Source organism: Aquarana catesbeiana, linkage group LG03 (assembly GCF_042186555.1).
Source record: "Aquarana catesbeiana isolate 2022-GZ linkage group LG03, ASM4218655v1, whole genome shotgun sequence".
NCBI classification, from domain to species: Eukaryota; Metazoa; Chordata; class Amphibia; order Anura; family Ranidae; genus Aquarana; species Aquarana catesbeiana.
Genome location: NC_133326.1, coordinates 632,213,183 through 632,228,102, shown reverse-complemented (window position 1 = coordinate 632,228,102; position 14,920 = coordinate 632,213,183). Strand labels below are relative to the sequence as shown.

Genomic DNA, 14,920 nt, shown 5'->3' with positions numbered 1-14,920 from the left:
TTCTCACAAGATTCTCTATAGACTGTACACAGTGCAGAAATCTCCCTGGTATTCTTCCCCCTGCTGGTCGAATGTTCTTAGACTATAGTGTTATGCCCTGTACACACGGTCGGATTTCAGATGGAAAATGTGTGATAGGACCTTGTTGTCAGAAATTCCGACCGTGTGTTGGCTCCATCACACATTTTCCATTGGAATTTTCGACACACGAAGTTTGAGAGCTTGCTATAAAATTTTCCGACAACAAAATCCGTTGTCGGAAATTCCGAACGTGTGTACACAAATCTGACGGACAAAGTGCCACGCATGCTCAGAATAATTTAAGAGACGAAAGCTATTGGCTACTGCCCCGTTTATAGTCCTGACGTACGTGTTTTATGTCACCGCGTTCAGAACGATCGGATTTTCCAACAACTTTGTGTGACTGTGCGTATGCAAGTTTGAGCCAACATCCGTCAGAAAAAATCCATGGATTTTGTTGTCGGAATGTCCGATCAATGTCCAACTGTGTGTATAGGGCATTAGGCTTATTTTTTTCTTCTGACCAAATGTTAGAAAATTTTATAATTGTACAGCGAAAAGCAAAAGGGAAAGTAGTACACAGATATTACAACAAATATTATCATTATGCTAGCACAAGCATAACAACATTCGCAAAGCAATTTTTTTTTTAATATATAGACCCCAGGAAGTCTGGTTATCTGCACAATATTGTTGATGTTCAGGACTCAGTTCAACTCAACCCTCCACGTACCCACGTACATTCATGTGATTATTTCATTGTGGGGGATACTGAGAATAGTAATCCTGGAAAAGCAATGACCTCACAAACAGAAGCTATTTACAGTGAGGGGAAAAAAAGTACTTGATCCCCTGCTGATTTTGTACATTTGCCCACTGACAAAGAAATGAGCAGTCTATAATTTTAATGGTAGGTATATTTTAACAGTGAGAGACAGACTAACAACAAAAATGCATTTCAAAAAAGTTATAAACGGATTTGCATTTTAAAGAGTGAAATAATTATTTGACCCCTTTGCAAAACATAATTTAGTACTTGGTGGCAAAACCCTTGTTGGCAATAACAGGGGTCAGACGTTTCTTGTAGTTGGCCACCAGGTTTGCACACATCCCATAAGGGATTTTGTCCCACTCCTCTTTGCAGATCCTCTCTAAGTCATTAAGGTTTTGAGGCTGACATTTGGTAACTAGAACCTTCAGCACCATCTGCATATTTTCTATGGGATTAAGGTCTGGAGACTGGCTAAATCACTCCAAGACCTTAATGTGCTTCTTCTTGAGCCACTCCTTTGTTGCCTTGGTCGTGTGTTTTGGGTCATTGTCGTGCTGGAATACCCATCCATGACCCATTTTCAATGCCCTGGCTGAGGAAAGGAGGTTCTCACCCAAGATTTGACGGTACATGGCCCGTCCATCGTCCCTTTGATGCAGTGAAGTTGTCCTGTCCCCTTAGCAGAAAAACACCCCCAAAGCATAATGTTTCCACCTCCATGTTTGTTGGTGGGGATGGTGTTCTTGGGGTCATAGGCAGCATTCCACCTCCTCCAACCACGGCGAGTTGAGTTGATGCCAAAGAGCTAGATTTTGGTCTCATCTGACCACAACACATTTACCCAGTTCTCCTCTGAATCATTCAGCTGTTCATTAGCAAACTTCAGACTGGCCTGTACATGTGTTTTCTTGAGAAGGGGGACCTTGTGGACATTGCAGGATTTCAGTTCTGCTTCTGTGGAACGGTGTCTTTTTTATACGTAACAAGCAGAGATTAGGAGCACTCCCTGTGTTATGTCCATGTCCAAGAGTCGGCTCTGGTCTGTATCATGTAACACAAAACTTTAAGAGGCGAATTAACCGCTCACACGTAATATTTATAATTAATTTTCTATTGCTGCAAGACCCTGCTCATCCTTTCAAACATAGTGGTAGATGGGACCCCTTGAACCAGAATGATTAAAAATGGAAAAAAGCTACTTTTTTAACTTACTGGTTTAGAGGTACTTTGAAGTGTCCTGGTGGTAGTTATATCCTGTTTCTGCTTATGCTGTGTACAAAGTTTATGGAGCAATTTGCGGTACTCTTCTCTGACCTGAAAAATCATTTATGAATGGGAGGGAACATGAAAAAATCTATAGTACATTAATTGGTTCACTTATACAGCCCCCCCAACAATTCATCATACTCCCCATCAATGTCTAGCTGTTGTATCTATTATAGTGTCTGTCTATCGTATTTATCGGCGTATAACACACACTTTTTTCCCCTTAAAATGAGGGGAAAATCGCAGGTGCGTGTTATACGCCGATCCCCCACCGCTGATTGTGAGCAGAGCGAGCGTCGGCTGCCGATATACATACATAGCCGAGTGTACTCAGCTAGGATCGGCTAGTTCCGCTCACAGTCACGCCCAGTCCCGCCCTATGATGGACATAACACAGGGACTGGGCGTGACTGTGAGCGGAGCTAGCCGAACCTAGCCGAGTACACTCGGCTATGTGTGTATATGGGCGGCGCTCGGCTCCGCTCACAATCACACCCAGTCCCGCCATTGGACCTGCGTTATGTCCATCATAGGGTGGGACTGGGTGGGACTACGAGAGGAGCCAAGAAGAGCCGGCTCTGTGTATCTCGGCGCCGGTGGCGCCATTTTCAAACTGCAGTGACACGGACAAGTCACTGCAGTTTAACTGCAGCCTGGGCAAGGCTGCAAATGTCACTGACAAGGCTGCAGATGGACACTGAGAAGGCTGCAAATGACACTGGCAAGGCTGCAAATGACACTGACAAGGCTGCAAATGACACTGGCAAAGCTGCAAAGGCTGCCAATGACACTGACAAGCATGCAGATGGACGCTGTGCAAGGCTGCATTGATGGGCATTTAAATGTAAGTTTTTTTCCTTAAAAAGTTTTTTTCCTTAAAATTCCCTCCTAAACTTGGGATGTGTGTTATACGCCGGCGCGTGTTATACGCCGATAAATACGGTATATCTCTTTTGTAGTTCTTGCTCCCATCATTCTACATTCTTACTTTTACACACCTCATTTCCTGTGTCTACCTCCTTAGGACACAAAGTATTTTAGGATTCCATGAAACGTGGCTTAATGTGCAGGCACAGGCAGCACCACAAGGCTGCTGTAATTAGAGAAGCTTCATTGGGATGGGGCATTTCAGCTTTTGGGATAGTTTGGGGGCAATGGATGGAGGTTAGGGGTTTTTAATTAGGTGAATTTATCCTTTAACCTCCTCTATGAATTGTTACCTCCCCTGGATCTGTACTTTTAGTTTTCACTTTGATGTTGTCTTTAGTTACTTCTATGATTCTATCCACAATCCTCACCCTTACTAAAAATGCCAAACTCCCTCATTCCTGAGTCTGACTAGCTGTCCAGCAACCCCCAACCTGCAACTGTCTCTACCTTCATTCAAAGCAAGGTTACAAATTAATACGTTTCTAAAAAAATGTTTCCATATTTAAGGTTTGTTGATATACCGTATTTATCGGCGTATAACACGCGCTGGCGTATAACATGCACCCCAAGTTTAGGAGAGAATTTTAAGGAAAAGAAACTTACATTAAAATGCCCATCAATGCAGCCTCATCAGTGTTCATCTGCAGTCTTGTTAGTGTCATTGCAGCCTTTTCAGTGTCCATTGCAGCCTTGTCAGTGCAGCTTTGCCCCAGTGCAGCCTTGTCAGTGCAGCTTTGCCCCAGTGCAGTCTTGTCAGTGCAGCTTTGCCCCAGTGCAGCCTTGTCAGTGCAGCTTTGCCCCAGTGCAGCCTTGTCAGTGCAGCTTTGCCCCAGTGCAGTCTTGTCAGTGCAGCTTTGCCCCAGTGCAGCCTTGTCAGTGCAGCTTTGCCCCAGTGCAGCCTTGTCAGTGCAGTCTTGTCAGTGCAGTTTTGCCCCAGTGCAGCCTTGCCCCAGTGCAGCCTTGTCAGTACAGCCTTGTCAGTGCAGCCTTGCCCCCAGTGTCCATGCCTACCGCCGCCGCCGCCGACATACACATGCATGTAGTTTTAAATATGGCGCCGCGGAGTTCGGAGGGACTCGGCGCCAGCGGAACTGAACGAACGCCGCAGAGATACACATAGTCGAGTGTATTCGGCTCTTTCCGGCGCCGCTCACAGTCCCGCCCAGTCCCGCCCTATGATGGACATAACACAGGTCCAATGGTGGGACTGGGTGTGACTGTGAGCGGCGCCGGAAAGAGCCCAATACACTCGACTATGTGTATCTCGGCTCTGTGATTTCGGCGGCGCTCGTTCAGCTCCGCCGAGTCCCTCCAAACTCCACGGCGCCATATTTAAAACTACTCGCTATGTGAATGTCGGCGGCGATCGCCGTGATAGCTCACAATTAGCGGGGATCGGCGTATAACACGCACCCACGATTTTCCCCTGATTTTAAGGGGAAAAAAGTGCGTGTTATACGCCGATAAATACGGTAAATATAGTAAGAGCAAAAGGAAAAAAATACCTGTTGGTTGAGCAGACAGTGTACAAGGAAGATGTACACCCCTTGGAGGCTGTTACAGATGACGAAGAGGTAAGAAATGACCAGAGACTGAGGTCCAAACTGGAAGTAGCCAATGCCCCAGGTACAACCAAGGATGAAGAGCTGGGCCACAGCTTTGAATGACATTAACCTGAAGTAAGGAGTAGAACATAGGTGGGAAGTGAATATGACTGCTGAGTGTCCAGCACAAACTGAGTGTCTAAAGCTGGTGTGTATGAAGCACCCATGAACACTGTTTTTGGAATTTCTTAGGCCTCATGCACACTGGATGTTTTTGGACATTTTTACAGCTGCTGTTTTTGGCTTCAGATGTTTGTTTCTACAGTCAATAAACTCTCCAGCATGTTATCCTATGTGTCCATGCACACATAGGCTCTTATCAACAATTTTTTGGCTGGGGCATTTTTTGGCTGTAAAAAAACCCCCAAACTAGTGGGTCCTGAGAGCAGTTTTTCAGCTGTAAAAACGCACTAACGTCAAAAAACACAGAAAACACTGATAAACGCTCAAAGACTCACCAGTGTTTTCTTAATGTTTTTGATCCCATTGAAGAAAAAAACACTTAAAAACGCTAACGCTGAAAAGCGCTGGAAGATGCTAAAAACACTATTGCAAAAACGTTGAAAAATTTTGAAAAACTCACTGCAAAGCTACTGGCGTTTTTATAACATGATTATAACGTCCAGTGTGCATGAGGCCTTATAGCTGTGACAATAATGTTTATTAACAAAAAGTAAAGGTTTGTTGCATAAGTATTCAGCTCCTGAGTCAATACTTTGTAGAACAAGCTTTGGCTGCGATTATACAATAGATGTAAGTTTTTGGGATAGATCCCTGCCTGCCCCCTACTAATCCCCACAATTTGGCTCATTCTCTTGGATACATTGCTCTAGCCCTGTCAGGTTGGCTAGTGACTGTCAGTGAACAGTAATTTTCAAGTCTAGCCACAGATTCTATCTGGTGGATTTGGCCAGAATGAAACGAGGCCCAAGACATATTGGGTTTCTGCCCCAATAATCTCCTTCAGCAGAAGTCAATCAATAGATCAATCAAATGAGCGACATCTGTGGAGCAGGGACGGACATACAAACTGATCGCAATTCGACCGATCCCTGCTGAACCAATCAGATTGTGATCCGTCTATAGCCAGCCTGAGGCTATTCATTAGCTGCAGCAGAAGAGGCCTAGACCTCAAACTGGGAAGACTACCACTAACGCCAAGAAAATAGCCTTTCATTTCTTCCAGGCTTCAAATTCCAAGGTCAGGTCTAAACCAGGGGCTTAGTTCAACGATAAATCCTGGGCCTGTAAATCACCCAAAGCTGCACATAAGTCCTCTTGTTATGTGTGCCTTTTAGTGTTTTGTTTGCTGTGTTGCCCACCCCTTCATTTGGACTGCTTTTGGCCATCCCAGTTTTCTCTAAATTACTAAATTCTGTGTCTCTAAATGAACGAGAAAGAAAGCATGATTTTTGTAATTACTATGGAGGTAATTAAGGGACAGAGGTCCCACCCCTCTGTGTTTGTAATATACCCCTACTATTGCTGGGAGTGAAAGGGGTTATACCTAGTCGACCAGTGGCTTTTTTGTTTGCAAGTGTCCAAATCCTCCTGAATCCGGGGCACCTTAATAAACTCAAGAAACACATTTTACCATTAGTACAAAGATACAGTCTTTGTTCTCAGCAGACCGGATATCTTTTTTCCCATGTTCGTTTTGTCACCTACATTATTTGGGCACATTTCAAAAATGCGATATTTTTTCAGTTATAGCTTTTTTATGGTCTTTTTCCCAAAGAGCCACTTAGCTGTTGATCTTTATTCACAGAATATTATTGGTTTATAAAAAGATCACAGCAGAACCTGTTGGTTTGTTGACTTTTTATTGCTCTGATTGAAACTCTGTACAATTCTCTGAACAGGAAGGAGGAAGGGGGAGTGGAGGATGGAGAGAGGAGTCCCTCCTCTGATTCATCCAGTTTTGTGTGAAAATTTGAGCTTGAGCTAATGAGGTCTGTAAAAGTCAGGCTGATTTCAATAGAAGTAGTTAACCTCCCTGGCGGTTTTCCCGAGTGTAGCTCGGGGTTAAAATTCAGAACCATTAGCGGTAACCCCGAGCCACACTCGGGATTACATCGCAGGATCCTGGTGCCTCCTTACTTACCTTGTCCCCGGGATCCTGCGATGTCCCCCGCTGTGTCTGTGGGCTATGTCCTCCTCCGAAGCCTCTCCGTGCCAGGCTCCGTTCCCTGCGAGCGGCGCGACGCACGGGGGCGGAGCCTGGCGGCAAATTCAAAAAAAGTGTAAAATCATAACACATACAGTACTGTAATCTTACAGATTACAGTACTTTATGAAATTATTTCACATCCCCTTTGTCCCCAGTGCTTTGGCCCATGCCCTGCATGCAGTTTTATATTGCATATACTGTTCTTTCTGCCTGGAAACTGGAGATTGTCCATAGCAACCAAAAAGTGTCCCTTTACGTCAAAAATGGCTTTAGACCAGCTAGAAAACACCAATAGTAAATTAGAACACTTGCAGAATTGAGCGATAGTGAATCGTGTGGAAATTAATTTTATTACTATTTATTTTTATTTTTTTAATTATTTATTTATTTATTTTTATTATATTATAATTTATGTTTTTGTGTTTCAAACTTTATCATACCCGGGATATCTACTAGACTCTTGTTTGGACAGATTTAAGTGTGTTATTGTTAAGAATTACAGACCTACAATATAAAACGCCAAATTTCCATGCAAAATAATTGTACCGCTTTCAGCACCTAAAATCCAAAATAATCATACCGCCAGGGAGGTTAAGGATAACATGGAAAACACGTGAACTATAGACTTTGTTTTAGTTCTCATGATAATGAAAATATGTACAAAACACTCTTAACTGACTTTAATAGAAGTACATTAGCGTGCATTATCCAAGAAGCAAAGCCAAGACCTCAGGGAAAGCACCCTGATGCTGGATACCTTAAGAAATACCTTGAGAAATATAAGTAGTGATTGATTAAACACTAGGGATGAGGCCGATGTTCGAGTCGAATGTAAGTTCAACTCGAACATCGGGTGTTCGCCGAATATCGAACAATTTGGGGCGTTCGTGGCAATTGGTGTGTTTGGGGACCGGGTTCCTGCTCCAAGGGACATGTATCAATGCAAAAAAAAAGTTTTAAAAATGGCCGTTAAGTGAAACAATAAAAGTGAAATATTCCTATTCCTTTAAATTTCGTACCTGGGGGCTTATTGGAATGTGGCCTGGTACAGTTCGGGGGGGGGGGGGCGCTCTCTCGTCCCCCCCTCTTTTCCTGCGGCCTGCCAGATTGTGTGCTCGGATAAGGGTCTGGTATGGATTTTTGGGGGACTCCCACACCATTTTAAAAAAAAATTTTGGCAATGGGTTCACACATGTGAGGTGCGAATTGAAGCTAAGGTTTCATAGGGAAGATAAAAATCAGTTGTTCAGAGGTTCCTCTGCGTTTTAGCTGCAGATCAATGAGCAGGGAGGGGGAGGTGTAGTGAGGAGAAGGAGAAAATCCATGTTCAGAACGCAATGCATCTGCGAATCAGATGGGTTCCCATAGAAGATAATGGGCTTGTAATTCGCACCGCAATGCCCAGAAAACGCACACGTTTTTTGTGCAATGCGCAATGCGAATGCAATGCACATATGTGAACCAGATGCATTCATATGAATGTATTTTAAAATGTCCTGCGAATTGGATGTGGTGTAAACCGCATCTAATTCGCATAGGTGTGAACGGGGGCTTAAGGAAGATTTCACTTTTATTGTTTCACTTTAAGCATTATTAAAATCACTGCTCCCGAAAAAACGTCCGTCTTTAAAACTTTTTCTGCATTGATACATGTCCCCTCGGGCAGGACCCAGGTCCCCAAACACTTTTTATGATAATAACTTGCATATAAGCCTTTAAAATGAGCACTTTTGATTATTCATGTACGTGTCCCATAGTCTTTAACGGTGTTCACGTGTTCGAACAAATTTTTTGCCTGTTCGCATGTTCTGCTGCGAACCGAACCGGGGGGTGTTCGGCTCATCCCTATTAAACACTAGTGTCCACCCGTAAACTGAACTTTGTGTTTTGGGTGGGCTGAGCCTCTAAATGCAGAGCGAATAATTTAGAGTATTTCAATTAATGCTTACCGCGTATTCTTTAGAGTAGACACGTTGGTGTTCAGAGACGCCATCCTCTTCTTCAGAAGCCAAAAAGTGAGCACCAATAGAATCATGTTTATCTATTAAAAGGTAAGATTAAGATAAAAATAATGTAAAATTGTTGAATTAAGAGCTTGCACTTACATAAATGATCATAACTAAATGCTTGCAATTCATCTCAAAGTCCAGGTTCAATGGATTAGCAATTTTTGATAGTACAGTAGCAACAGAAAGAAAAACTACAAATGTATTGTACAGTGTGTCAGTGCATATATTTTATGAACCCATGCAATCAATAATGACTGGCTATGGCTGTTCTGCACATTTGATCTTGGCACCCTACAGTAGGCTTGTGCAATTCGCTTCGTAACAAATATAAATTTGGCCGAATTTTGCATCTTTCGGACATTCGGATGCATCCGAATGCCCAAATAAAAAAAAAACGAATTTCAACTAATATGAAAGAAATTATAGCGGATATAACAAATGAATTTGACATGATTCTGTAATTCGTTAAAAATCTAATGAAACAAAAGGTCAACTCAAAGTAAATCTTACAGTCCAATCAGCTGATTAATTTTGTGCTGGAGGTTGGATTACTGGCAAAGTGCATTCCTGAGAACTGAGTGAGAAGGGTGTTGTATTGTATTTGAACAGAGGAGAAGAGATATTGTCATTGTGTGTGTTAATAGATTCAATAAACAAACAACTTTCCAAACTTTGAATCGTTATCACGAATCAATATACATACATAAATATCATATTTCAACGAATACAAAAGAAATTATAGCGGATACGAATGAATTCAACATGATTTGGTAATTTGTTCAAGATCTAATGAAACAAAAGGTCAACTCAAAGTAAATCTTACAGTCCAATCAGCTGATTAATTTTGTGCTGGAGGTTGGATTTCTGCATTCCTGAGAACTGGGTGTTGTATTGTATTTGAGCAGAGAAGAAGAGATATTGTCATTGTGTGTGTTAAAAGATTCAATAAACAAACAACTTTCCAAACTACGAATCATTATCATGAATATATATATATATATATATATATATATATATATATATATATATATATATATATATATATATATATATATGAGTATATATATATATATATATATATATATATGAGTATATATATACACATAAATATCGAATTTTAGCGAATACGAACGAAATTATAGCGCATATAACGAATGAATTCGACATGATTCGAGATTTTGTATAACGAATATTGACACTCTACAGAAATAACGAATTATCCGAAAACGTATTAACGTAACATAACGAATATAACAGAACGAAATTATGTATTTTACGAATGACATCGAACCGAAACTAAACAAAATGTTCCGTTGTGCACAAGTCCCTACAGCATGCTGGTATTTGAATTCACTTGTATGGTTTAATCCTTGAGAAAAGTTTAATAGAAAGATTTTTCATGTGTGTAAAGAAAGCAGAGAGCTATGGCTGTCTTACACAGTAGCTGCTCTGCTTGCTCCTCTTCTTCCTTTGCCCATACAAATAAAACTTTCGATTTTGTGAGTGGGTTCACAGAATGCAGGAGCAAAATAAAGCGCAATGCGCGGTTGCCCGAGAACAGGAAGATGCGGAAGCAATTGTGGCAGTGACAAAAACGAAGAACCCTAACACTTGAAAGAAGAAGCCTTGGCCCTTTCATCTCTGTCAGCCATACATACATCATGAAGGAGAAACTAGTCCAAGACATGGCCTCTTTAAAGCAAGAAAGGTCCACATTCAAATGGGATTTGTCCCATCCTTCTAAGAGCGAGAATCCATTACGGAGGGGCCCAGAGGAGGTTCCAAAGTGCTGGCAGTGTGGCCGTTGTGGACATGTAGCCAAGAACTGTGGTCGGCCTGAATCCAGAAGTACCCTCAGGCAGCTGGTAACTAGTGGTCTCTGGGGCAGAGGGATGACCCCTGGCACAGTCAGCACAAGGTCCCATCAAACCATAGTCCATGGCCGTGCCAAGTCCAGTGGTGAATGCCCTTCTTAACGGACGAGAGGTCACATGCCTAAATGACACGGGGTCTGAGGTCACTGTCATGGAGTATGACTTCTACTCCCAGTGGCTCAGGATGAACTACTGTTGGAACAACTAGCCATTCCTCTCCTGGGACTATCCTTTACTTCAGCAGCGGCTGTTGCACCAGTTGCTATAGAAACAGTTATTGGTCTTTGCCACCAGCCCAGTCTTTGCCACCAGCCCAGAAGACTACAGACGCATCGAACACCCAATTCCTAAGGGGGGGGGCTCCAACCATCTGGAAGCAGTACCACCACATTCCCCCAGCCCTGTGCCAGGAGGTTAAGGACTTGCTACGCAACATGCTACAGTTTGGGGTGATTCGAAGTCATAGCCCATGTGCTGCCCCCATGGTTCTGGTGCTAAAGAAGGATGCGATTCTGTGTGGACTACTGCAGGTTAAATGCCTGCGCCCACTGGGATGCCTACCTGCTACCCTGGGTGGAGGAGTTGTTAATGGCTCTGGACTAAGCTAAGTATTTCCCCAACCTTGACTTGACAAGCAGCTACTGGCAAGTCCCAGTGAAAAACCAAGATCGTCAAAAGACTGCTTTTATCACTCCCCTGGGACTATTCGAGTTTAACCGCATGCCCTTTGGGCTGAGTAATGCTCAGTGGCGTACCTACGGGAGGCGGTCCACCTCGGGTGCTACACACTGGGGGGGGGGGTGTCAGGCTGGCTATCAGGGCCGGGACAAGGCAGGGCGGGTACAGGGGGTGCTTTGTAGCTGTGCTGGCTCTCTATGTTCATGCGAGTCGGCAGCTGCTGCTGCTCTGTGTCATTGAGCTCACATCGGGCACATCTTTACTGCCACCTCTGGCTGCTTTCTGTATGTGTGCCCCTTGTGTGTGCTGCCTGTACTGCATTTTTGGATTTCAACTCCTCTTGTGTTTCAAAGGGACATGTAGAAACAAGACATGGGACAAGGAAGACCACCTTACAAGTGGGGGCTGTGAGTACAAGTGAAGGGAGGAGGCTGTTTATGTGTGTGTGTGTGTGGGGGGGGGGCAGAGCTGTGTGTGTGTTTACTGATGTGTGCGGGGGCCTGACATATATGCAGATGGGTGGGGGGAAGCTGAGTGTGTACAGGTTTGAGGGGGCCGCTGAGTGTGTACAGGTGTGAGGGGGGCTGAATGTGTACAGTTGTGAGGGGGGCTGTATGTGTACAGGTGTAAGGGGGCAGCTGATTGCGTACAGGTGTGGGGGGGCTGAATGTCTACAGGTTTGAGGGCAGCTGAGTGTGTACAGGTGTGAGGGGGCAGCTGAGTGTCCACAGGTGTGAGGGGGGAGCAGCTGAGTGTCTATAGGTGTGAGGGGGCAGCTGAGTGTCTACAGGTGTGAGGGGGGAGCAGCTGAGTGTCTATAGGTGTGAGGGGGCAGCTGAGTGTCTACAGGTGTGAGGGGGGGATGCTGAGTGTGTACAGGTGTGAGGGGGGGATGCTGAGTGTGTACAGGAGTGAGGGGGGAGCTGAGTATGTACAGTTGTAAGGGGGCAGCTGAGTGTGTACAGGTGTGAGGGAGGCAGCTGAGTGTGTACAGGTGTGAGGAGGTCTGCTGAGAGTGTACATGTAGAAACAAGACCTTGGACAAGGAAGACCTCCTTACAAGTGGGGACTGTGAGTCCAAGTGAAGGGAGGAGGCTGTTTGTGTGGGGGGACAAAGTTGTGCGTGTGTTTAATTATGTGTGTGTGCAGGGGCCTGACATATACACAGATGGGGGCAGCTGAGTGTGTACAGGTGTGAGAGGGGAAGCTGAGTGTGTACAAGTGTGAGGGGGCAGCTGAGCGTGTACAGATGTGAGGGGGGCTGAGTGTGTACAGGTTTGAGGGGGGCTGAGTGTGTACAGGTGAGAGGGGGCAGCTGAGTGTCTACAGGTGTGAGGGGGGCTGAGTGTTTCCAGGTGTGAGGGGGGAGCTGACTGTGTACAGCTGTGAGGGGGCAGCTCAGTGTGTACAGGTGTGAGGGGGGCAGCTGAGTATGTACAGGTGTGAGGGGGGACAGCTGAGTGTCTACAGGTGTGAGGGGGAACAGCTGAGTGTCTATAGGTGTGAGGGAGCAGCTGAGTGTGTACAGGTGTGAAGGGGGAGCTGAGTATGTACAGGTGTGAAAAAGAGGGGCAGCTGAGTGTGTACAGGTGTGAAGGGGGAGGGTAGTTGAGTTTCTACATCTGTGAGGGGGGGCTAAGTGTCTACTGGTGTGAGTATGGGCTGAGTGTCTACAGGTGTGTGGGTGGGCTGAGTGCGTACAGGTATGAGGGGGGCTAAGTGCGTACAGGTATGAGGGGGCTGATTGTGTAGAGATGTGATGAAGGGGCTGAGTGTGTACAGGTATGAAGGGGGCTGAGTATGTACAGGTTTAAGGGGGACAGCTGAGTGTGTACAGGTGTGAGGGGGCAGCTGAGTGTGTACAGAAGTAAGGGGGGGCAGCTGAGTGTGTACTGTGAGAGGGGGCTGAATGTCAACTGGTGTAAGGGGGGGGCTGAGTGTCTACTGGTGTGAGGGGGGCTGAGTGTCTACTGGTGTGAGAGTAGGCTGAGTGTCTACAGGTGTGTGGGTGGGCTGAGTGCGTACAGGTATGAGGAGGGCTGAATGTGTAGAGGTGTGATGAAGGGGCTGCGTGTGTACAGGTATGAAGGGGGCCGAGTGTTTACAGGTGTGAGGGGAGCTGTATCAGTACAGGTATGAGGGGGCTGAGTGTGTAAAGGTGTGACAAAGGGGTTGAGTGCCTAGAAGTGTGAGGGGGCTGAGTGCCTACAGGTATGAGGGGGCTGAGTGCATAGAGGTGTGACAAAGGGGCTGAGTGCATACAGGTGTGAGGAGGGCTGACTGCATACAGGTATGACAGGGCTGAGTGCGTACAGGTATGAAGGGGGCTGAGTATGTACAAGTGTGAGGGGGGCTGAGTGCGTACAGGTGTGAGGGGGCTGAGTGCGTACAGGCATAATCAGTGAAGTGGGGTACCAGATGGGGGAGTGCCAGATATAGGACCAGCCCCGGGTGCCAAATTCTCTAGGTACACCCCTAGTAATACCCCCAGTATGTTCCAGCACTTAATGGAGGGATGTCTAGGAGATTTCAGGTTCCAGTCTGTGTTATGCCTGGTACACACTACTTGTTTTTTTGTTCAGCCTATTGGGTAGAATGGATAAAAACTGACAGCTCCAGTTGGAGCCGCTGTACTAACGAGCTGTCATGTTACCACAGGGGGACTGCCCCCCGCCAGAACACTCCGATCAGCACTGTCCACCATGGGCTAAAAGCGCTGATCTGGAGCCAGTCAGCTGCTGTTTTCTCTCGGATCCAGTGCCATACACACGGGTTGAATGTTGGCCGGTTTTTACTGACTCCAGTTTATGATTTGATATCGGAGGATCCCAATACCAATAAGTGACAGCTATGCCACAACCGGTTGAGACCCTGTGCATTAAGTGGTGATTGCTCTTCCAAACCTGCTGGAGACAGCACGTTCTCTGACTCCATGGATGTCACACCAGTACAAGAAGTTCCCGACAAATGGTACATGGCTTCTCTCGTACTAGAGCCTCTTGCCCTATCAGATTAAGCAGAAGAAAGCCCCAGAACAGTGTCTGTGGATAGTCCAGAGACTTTTCCAGGCCCAGCTGATCGTTTTGGTCTTTTGAAGAGCCAGCCTTGAGCCTGGGTGAATGGAATATGACTGGTCCTAACAACTGTCATCTACCGAGGCTCTGGTACTACCAGCAGAAGATGACTATGTACCGTGGGGACGGAAAGTATTCAAACCCCCTTACATTTTTCACTCTTTATTATATTGCAGCCATTTGCTAAAATCATTTAAGTTCATTTTTGTACACACAGCACCCCATATTGACAGAAAAACACAGAATTGTTGACATTTTTGCAGATTTATTAAAAAAGAAAAACTGAAATATCACATGGTCCTAAGTATTCAGACTCTTTGCTGTAACACTCATATATTTAACTCAGGTGCTGTCCATTTCTTCTGATCATCCTTGAGATGGTTCTATACCTTCATTTGAGTCCAGCTGTGTTTGATTATACTGACTGGACTTGATTAGGAAAGCCACACACTTGTCTATATAAGACCTTACAGCTCACAGTGCATGTGAGAGCAAATGAGAATCATGAGGTCAAATGAACTG

The 14,920-nt window shown here is 45.1% G+C and overlaps 1 protein-coding gene across 1 annotated transcript in view; it reads right to left on the bottom strand.

Annotated features, from left to right (window-relative positions):
• The window catches only part of LOC141134042 (adhesion G protein-coupled receptor E3-like), a 99,230-nt gene that overhangs the window by 4,497 nt on the left and 79,813 nt on the right, over positions 1 to 14,920 (bottom strand). The window contains exons 10-12 of the mRNA XM_073623631.1: positions 8,713 to 8,804; positions 4,495 to 4,663; positions 2,007 to 2,107 (exon numbers count right to left, since the gene is read on the bottom strand). Of these exons, the coding sequence (XP_073479732.1) occupies positions 2,007 to 2,107; positions 4,495 to 4,663; positions 8,713 to 8,804 (362 nt within the window). The remainder of the gene's footprint in view (positions 1 to 2,006; positions 2,108 to 4,494; positions 4,664 to 8,712; positions 8,805 to 14,920) is intronic.